This window comes from Carettochelys insculpta, chromosome 8, assembly GCF_033958435.1.
Source record: "Carettochelys insculpta isolate YL-2023 chromosome 8, ASM3395843v1, whole genome shotgun sequence".
Lineage (NCBI taxonomy): Eukaryota > Metazoa > Chordata > Testudines > Carettochelyidae > Carettochelys > Carettochelys insculpta.
Genome location: NC_134144.1, coordinates 62,643,277 through 62,651,606, shown reverse-complemented (window position 1 = coordinate 62,651,606; position 8,330 = coordinate 62,643,277). Strand labels below are relative to the sequence as shown.

General features: G+C 58.6%; 1 protein-coding gene across 2 annotated transcripts; it reads left to right on the top strand.

The window, feature by feature from the left end:
• Nucleotides 1-820: 820 nt before the first annotated feature.
• Nucleotides 821-6,311, top strand: C1QL2 (complement C1q like 2). Of its 2 annotated transcripts, XM_075001424.1 has the most exons (3): nucleotides 821-945; nucleotides 1,152-1,942; nucleotides 5,661-6,311. In XM_075001424.1, the coding sequence occupies exons 2-3, from the start codon at nucleotides 1,274-1,276 to the stop codon at nucleotides 5,838-5,840; spliced, it is 849 nt and encodes a 282-aa protein (XP_074857525.1). In that variant the 5' UTR covers nucleotides 821-945; nucleotides 1,152-1,273; the 3' UTR covers nucleotides 5,841-6,311. The 2 variants fall into 2 exon arrangements, with proteins under 2 accessions (XP_074857525.1, XP_074857524.1); XM_075001423.1 differs by lacking the exon at nucleotides 821-945 and having other exon boundaries at nucleotides 1,117-1,942.
• Nucleotides 6,312-8,330: the final 2,019 nt, after the last annotated feature.

Sequence of the window (8,330 nt, the reverse complement as noted above, 5' to 3'; positions counted from 1 at the left end):
ACAATCAATTCAAATGATGGGCTGAGGTAAACTGACATACCTGAGTTGAAGTCAGTAGCTTTCCTCTCCAAGGCAATATGTAAATAAGGTTACACCTGATTCTGATCCTCCCTCACTGTAAATACTATGACTGGACTTACACTTGATTTACACTAGGTCAGAACCAAGGCTAGAGTTTTGAAATATGAAATTATTTACATGGCTAGAGAGATGCAAACAATTTCCTATCGATATAGATCTATAGCTGTGTGACAACAAAACTACATTCAAGTCGTGGGGAATGCCATGAATGAGTGCAATACCTCCCCCCTTCCGGGTAGCTCTCTTGAAGTGGAAGATAATCAGCACCGTTGTCTTTGGCACTGCGGGACTGGGCAGAGCGCACTCTCTCCTCTGAACTCGTCCAGATCCGAATCGGCATTCACCCGCCCGTCTGAACACTGTGGTCGCAGCAAACTTACCATATTTCATTAGCTGCTGCCCAGCCGGAGCCCGGCTACTTAATGCGGGGCGGGGAGGAGGCTGCAGGGCTGGGATGGGGAGAGTGGCACACGAACACAGGAGCCAGAGCTGGGCCCGCCTTGGGAGCCGGCTCGGAAAGTCCGTTCTCCAGCCGCCGAGGAGGCTACCGGCGAGCTGGGCAAGGCGCAGGGAGGGAGGGTCGGGGCTGACGCTGCAGGGCGCCGGGGAGGCTGCACTGACCGCTAGGGAGAGTAACTGAGTTCGGGGCCGGAGCCACGCGGGGCCCCGCCAGCAGGGGTGAGCGGCACCCACCGGGCAGGCGTCGCGCGTGCGCCCCTCCCCGCTCTGCCGGCGGAGGACGGAGTCGCCGGCTGGAGAAGCCCCTTCCCGGGGAGCGCGGCGGGGCTGGGGCCGGGCGATGCCGAGCGGGGCACTCGGGGGCCGCTCCCCCGCCGGGTAGCCGCGTCCCGGCTGCGCTCGCTCGTGAGTCGGGGGCTGGGGGCGCTTCCCCGAGGGCTGCGGGCGCTAGAGCTCCCCCCTGCGCCTGCCCGGGCTGGGCTCGGTCCGGTCCGGTCCGATCCGGTCCGCTCCGGCGGGGGCCCCGTCGGGGCGGGGCGGGGCGGGGCGAGGCGGGGGGCAGCCGCTCGGCTCCGGGCCGGGGGCTGATCGCGTGTGTGCCATCCCCGCAGGGCGGCTCGGGCACTGAGTCACCATTCCGGCGCCCAGGAGCAGGGAGGAGCTGGTGGCGCTCGCTGCCCGGCTGTGGCAGAGGAGGAAGCGGCTGCTGGCCGCCGGCGGGCTGGCCCTGGCCATGGCCCTGGCGCTGCTCATCGCCGTCCCGCTGCTGCTGCTGCAGGCGCCCCCCGAGAGCGCGGCGCACTACGAGATGATGGGCACCTGCCGCATGATCTGCGACCCCTATAGCAGCGCCAGCGCCCGGCCCGGCGCCCCCAGCAGCGCCGCCGCCGTGGAGGCGCTGCAGGACCTGAGCGCCAACCCCCCGCCGCCCTTCCTGCCCGGGCCCAAGGGGGAGCCCGGCCGGCCGGGCAAGCCGGGGCCCCGGGGCCCTCCAGGGGAGCCGGGGCCCCCCGGCCCACGTGGGCCGCCCGGCGAGAGGGGAGACTCGGGCAAGCCGGGGCTGCCGGGGCTGGCGGTGGCCGGGGCTGGCGCCCCCGGGGCGGCAGGGGGCGACGCGGGGCCGGGGCCGGGGCCGGGGCCGGGGCCGGGCGAGTTGAGCGGGGCGCTGGGCGCTGCTTTCGGCGGGCCCCGCATCGCCTTCTACGTGGGGCTGAAGAGCCCGCACGAGGGCTACGAGGTGCTCAAGTTCGACGACGTGGTGACCAACCTGGGCAACCACTACGAGCCGGCCACGGGCAAGTTCAGCTGCCAGGTGCGGGGCATCTACTTCTTCACCTACCACATCCTCATGCGCGGCGGCGACGGCACCAGCATGTGGGCGGATCTCTGCAAGAATGGCCAGGTGGGGACGGGGCGCCGCGACCCTGCTCCCCCCGCCCGCCCGCCCCGGGACCCCTCTTCCGCCACCCCGGTCCAGGATCCCTCCTGACACCGCTCCGGTCCGAGACCCCCGCCCCCCCAGCGCCCCTTTCAGGATCCGTCGCTTCACCGCCCGGGACTCCCTTTTCACTGCCAGCCCTGAGACGCACCTTCCACTGCCTCCTTCTACCATCCGGTGCTGGTAGCCCCTCCTTAGAGTGTCCCGGGACCTCCTCCTTACACTGCCCCGTGCTGGGACCCCTCTCCACCGCCCTGGCACCCTCTGTCACAGCCCCGGTCCAGGACCCCTTTCTCCACTGCCCCAGGCCGGGACTCCATCGCCCCGGGAGCTCCCTTCCACCGCCCTGGTCCGAGGTCTCCTCCCTTCATTGCCCCGAGATCCTGTTCCACTGCCCTGGTCTGAGATCTCCTCCCTTCGCTGTCCCAGAACCACCCCAAACCAGGACCCCTTCCTCCACCACCCTGCACTAGGGCCCCCTCCATACACCACCCTGGGGTCCCCTTTCCACCACCCTGATCCGGGAGCCTCTCCTTCCACTGCCCCAGCACAACCCTGGTCTGGGACCCCCCTTCCACCACCCCAGAACCTCAGGCTTTCCTTTTCACCACCCTGGGCTGGACCCTCTGCTGTCCTGGGTCCCTTCAGGCTCCCTTGCATTGCTCTCAGCCAGGATTCCCTCCCTCCTACCCTCCATTGCCTGGGGACCCCCCTTCCACTGGCAAAGGCCAGGACCCCCTAAGTCCACCACTGTGGGACCCCCTTCCACCATTCTGGTCCTGGATCTCTCGCTCCAGGGCCCCAGGACCCTCCTTCCACCAGCTGGGACCTCATAACTCCACCACCTCTGGACCCTGCTTCCACCATTCCCATCCTGGATCCCTCATTCCACTGCCCCAGGACTCCCTTCCCCTTGTGCCCTGGGACCCTAGTTCCACCTCCTGGGGCTGGGACTTCCTCCCAACACCATCCTGGGACCTCCTCACTACACTGCCCTGGTCCGGGATCCCTTCCTTCCACCCACCGCCCTGGTCTGGGACCCCCCCTTCCACTGCCCTGAGCTGTGACCTCTCCCTCCACCGTCCCATGATTCCCCTTCCGCTGTCCAGGGCTGGGACCCCATCCATCGCCACCCTGGCACACCCCTTCCACTGCCTGGGACCCTCAGGACTTCCCTGTCATTGTCTTGGGGTGGGACTCCCTCCTTCCACCACTCCTGGGCCTGGATTCCGCTCTCACACTGTCCCTGGCTGGGATCCACAGCCTTTATTGGGACCTCACCCACCACCCTAGGCCCCTCACCCAGGGCTGCTGGAGCAATTGGTCTACAGGGGCTGCTGAAAACCACAGAATCAAACAGGAAAAAACTTTATTCTATAGAAACTGCTTTGGGGAGGGGCAGCACCCTAATTCCAGACCCTCCGTCCTCACCCCAGTGCCCCTTGTCCTCTAGACTCCAGACACCAGCACCCATGTGCCTGTGACCATGTCCCACCATGCCAGGCTCGGACTCTGAGCTCCCCCTCCACTCTGCCTAGGGCTGGTACCCTGAGCCTCTACCAGGACACTCTCACCCAGCCACAGGCAGGGACCCTCAGCTGTTACCAGGACTCTCACTCCCTGGAGCCCCGTGCTCCTCAGACCAGGACAGTGGTACCCCATGTTCCTGGGACCCTCACCTCCATGCTCCCCTACTGCCAGGATCCAGGACTTTGTCTGTGCCTGGGACCCTCTGCTTTGGCTTGGACCCTCTGCTCTGCATTCTGCCAAGTTCCTCACCCCATGTGCCTGGGACAGCAGTGCCCTATATGCCAGGCTCCTCCCCTTCCCCTGTGCTTGGGACCTCCTCCCCTGTGCCCAGGGCCTTCACTCCATGTGCCTAGGAACCTCACACGTGCTGTGCTGGGACCCACCTTTCCCTTCCACCCCATTCCCTGGGGCCCTCCCCTCTGCCTGTGACAATAGTGTCTTTACCTGTCTCTTCCCGGGACTCTGATCCTACTGTGTCCTGACTACTGGCACACCTCAGTGCCTGGGACTCTCACCCCGGGTGCTTGGGACACAGCACAGCTATATCCTGTGTCTGGGAATGTCCACCTGTGCCAGCGACTGTCGCCCCCAGTGGCTGGGACACCAGTACCCTCATCACTCTGATACTTGTGCCCTCACCCCTGTCCCTGGGGCCCTTGTCCCTATGCCTGGTACCTTCACCCCTGTCCCTGGGGCCCTTGTCCCTGTGCTTGGTACCTTCACCCTGTCCCCAGGACCCTCACCCCTGTGCCTGGTCATTCACCCCCTATTCCTGGGACCTTGTGCTTGCTACCTTCAACTCCTGCTACTGGGACCTTTGCTCCTGTACCTGGTGTACTGGTACCCTCACTCCTGTGGCTGTGGCCCTCACCCCTGTGTCCAGGAGCCTGGTACTTTCACCCCTATTCCTGTATTGTGGCCCTCCTGGCTCTAGGACCCCTGCTGTGCCTGGCTGCTCCCCTTCTATGTGAGACCCTTGCTTGGCCTGGGTCTCTCCCTCTTTGCCTGGAATCCCATTGAGTTCAGGTCTGTCCACAATGGCTTCTGGGGAGGTTCAGAGGTACAGGGGACCCAATGTTTCTATTACCCCCTCCCTTCCCTATAGGCATGATTGTCCACATCTGAGAACAGCTTCCTACCTGACTTGCCTCTGTGTCCGTCTAGGCCCCAGGAGCCAGGCAATAAGTCAGGTCCTAGTGAAGGCAAATTGCTGTGTAGTTTAGAAACTCCACTACCTCGAAGGAGGAGGAATGAGACTGAGGAGAGCAGGAAGCTTTTCCCAGCTGCTCCCTATCTAGCGACTGGCCTGTCTAGAGGGGAGCTCCTCGCCGGGTGCCTGCCAGGGGGAGGGGTTATGCTCTGGGTGTGACGGTGCAGATGGGAGGTAAAGGAAAGGAAAGGGAGCGTGTGCATGTTGCAGGAGAGGTCTGAGAAGGGCCGGGGGAAGGGAGGATAAAGAGGGGACAGAGTAGCTGGGGGAGCAAAGGGAGTGAAGTAGAGAAAAGTGAGAAGAAGGGGTGTTACGGAAGGACAACTGAAGTGGGGAAGGGGGGGTGCGAGGGTTCAAGAGCGGGAGGAAAAAGATGAAGGAGGCTGCTGGTGAGTTAAAGAGATGGCAGGGGAGGAGGTAGGTTAGAGCAGGGGTGAGCAAACTTTTTGTGGTGGGCCCCACTTTTGTTCCTGCAATTAGCAGCCCCCACCCCCCACTCATCTAATGTAATCCGAACGAACAGAAATTTAGGTTATGTTCATATGAGAAAAAAAACCCTTTTGGCTTGTGTGAGAAAATAAGTCTGTAGAATGTGCAAACTTTCTTTATCAGTGTTTAAATGGGAATACACAAACCCAACAACAGTAACATAATTCAACATTTCTAATGAGATGGAGGAGTCTGAGACCCAGCAGCCGATGGTGCTGGGCCATCTTATGAAATCCGCCCCCACACCTGTACTTTGCGCACTCCGGGGTTAGAGGGAAGCATGTGAAAAGAAGTAAGGAGGCTTCTGGAGGTTAGAGAAGGGAGAAGGACAAAGGGTTTAAAGGGTGTGAATGGGAGTGGGAGAGGGAGGTGCCAAGGATGTTTGAGGGGCACAGGTGCGATGTGGAGGTGAGGGGAGGCAACGTCTGAGCCCCCCGATTGACTGGTTTACAGGTGCGGGCCAGTGCCATTGCTCAGGACGCTGATCAGAACTACGACTACGCCAGCAACAGCGTGGTGCTGCACCTGGACTCGGGGGACGAGGTGTATGTCAAACTGGATGGAGGCAAAGCCCACGGCGGCAACAACAATAAGTACAGCACTTTCTCTGGCTTTCTTTTGTACCCTGATTAAAAGTGTGGCCAATTGCATTGTCCCCACCTCACCGCCACCGTCTCTCTGGGTCAGTGTAGTGTCAATATCAATTTGTACACTTTATTGGTGGAAACAAAACAAAGCAGGCGAGCCCCCTGTCCCGCTGAGCCCTTAGTGTGTCTCTGTCCTTGTGTGTGTTACACTACAAGATCGGCTGCTTGAAACTGACCAGCACCTTCCATGAGTGTATAAAAGATTCCTGGACAAAACTGTCACTCACACTGTTAGAGCTCCTCCGTCTTGACGCCGTCAGCTTTGTTATTATCATCAGGACTGATTGCTCTGAGGAGTGGAACTGGATTATAACAGGCATTGGTTCTTCTCATGCTGTTTGTTTGTATGGGGTCAAGCGTCACTTTTTTCTTTCCTTTCCCATGCGATGCAATACTTGTCTGAATGATGATGTAATGAACGTCAAGTCTCTCTGTTCCTGTTTGGCAAACAATCTAACCACCACCAAAAATCATATTAAATTATGTTTTTAGACAATGGCTTCTTGCTGTGTATCTATTCCCAGGCTGCAAAGGGCGCTTGCTGTGGGAACTTGAACCCTTGGTCTGCAGCAGAATTAAAACTTAGTAAGGGAGACCAGACTCAACCTCAGGGAGACCCTACTCAGCCTCAGTTATTGTTAATGGAAGGGGGAAGTCTCACCTTGATGTTGTTTTAAAAGGAGAAGTGACACACTTGACCGGATTGAAAAGGGATTGGAAGCCATTCAGAATAGATGTCACCTGTCCAAAGCTTCCTGAAATAATTAGCAAGGCTCCCGTTGACTTCAGTATGCTTTGGGTGAGGCTTTGTGCCAGTGATTGAGTAAAACTGTATATTTATAAAAAAAGAGCAGTCCTGTAGCACCTTAAAGAACAGCACATTCATTTATTAGGTTATGAGCTTTTGAGGTCTTACCCACGAAAGCTCATTACCTAATAAATGAATGTGTTAGTCTTTAAGGTGCTACAGGACTGCTGGTTTTTTATGGAGCTATAGACTCACATGGCTACCCCTCGGTGTATATTTATAGTGTGCTTGGCCATGTAAAAAAGCTTTAAAGGGGGAGTGGTGTTTATATACAGAGAGACAAGCTGGGTAAGGTAATATCTGTATTGCACCAATGTCTGTTGGAGAGCGGGACTAGCTTGTGAGCCACACAGAGTTCTTCAGCTCTGGGAAAGGTACAGGTTAAACTTCTGAAATCCAGGACTCTCTGCTCTGGTGACATCTGTGGTCCATCAGGACCAGGGATGTTGCTGGACTCGAGAGCCCCAGCGTCTGGGAGTGGAGGCCAGCTGGGAGTCCAGGCTGGGGGCCAAGGTTGGGCAGCCACAGCTGTGGTTGGACTAGGGATGCTGGGAAGCCAGGGGAAGCTGCAGCTGGTGCTGGGGTGCCAGCAGCAGCCAGAGCCAGGAAGCCACTGCCAGAGAGTGGGAGCATGCAGGGAGTGGGATGTGGGTTTGGGGAGCTGGCAGTGGCTGTGGTGTGAGAGCACCTGCGGAGCAGGGATCAGGTCTGGAGAGCTGGCAGGGGACTGGCAGAAGGACTGGGCTAGTAGCTGGGGGGACCAAAGGCCAGCAGGGTTGGTGGCTAGGAGCAGCTGACAGCCCAGCTAAGAGTCAGGAGCCAGGCAGTGGCAAGAAGGGGGTCACTGACTGCCCCTGGTCCAGCAAATTCCAGTTCGGGACCACTCAGGTCCTGAGGCTGCTGGAGCAGGGACGTGCAATCTGTACTCCCAGTGTCACAGCCAAATGCAAGTAGAACAGGTTGTTCAGCACAGGGGTGGCCAATAAGTGGCCTGCAGACTGGATGCAGTGGTGGGTCACCAGATGCTTTATTTGCCTGAGCCTCTGCAGGTAGAGCTGCTTGCAGCCCCTGTTGGCTGGAGTTCACTGTTCCTGGCCAATAGGAGCTGTGGGAAATGGTGTGGACCATTCATATAAATAAAGCATCTGGCAGCCCACAGGGGCTAACCCAGGCGAACCATGTCCTCTTGTGGGCCACACCATCTGTTCCACTTGCATTTTGCTGTGAAGCTGGGAGAACCTTTCCCAGACCAAAGAGCAGCTCAGAATTCTGTCTCTTTGTCTTGTGCACCCCAATGTCATTTCACTTAAAAATCAGGCTCCAGCTTCCTCCCTAGGCCCCAGTAAGCCCAGCACTGGCCCTGGCCAGCTCATGAAAACAAACTTGCCCACAGTTTGAGAGCTGCCGGTGTAGCATGTAGAACAGTCTACACAAATCACTGTAAGAAAATGAAGCTTGCCCTGACTTCACTAGTGCTCCGTATGTAGGCCTCCAATGAGGTGCTGTGTCCAGTTCCGGGTGCCACATTTTAGGACAGATGTGGGCAAACTGAAGAAAGGCCAGAGAATGATTAAAAGGGTCTGGAAAATGGGACCTTGGAGGGAAATCTGAAATAATTGGGTTTCTCTCTTCTGGAAATGAGAAAACTGAGGGTGGACCTGATAGCTG

Excerpts from the sequence above, each read along its gene's own strand:
- C1QL2 (XM_075001424.1), top strand. The coding sequence starts at position 1,274 with ATGGCCCTGGCGCTGCTCATCGCCGTCCCGCTGCTGCTGCTGCAGGCG. Across the intron at positions 1,943-5,660 it reads ATCTCTGCAAGAATGGCCAG|GTGCGGGCCAGTGCCATTGC; the intron begins GTGGGGACGGGG and ends ACTGGTTTACAG.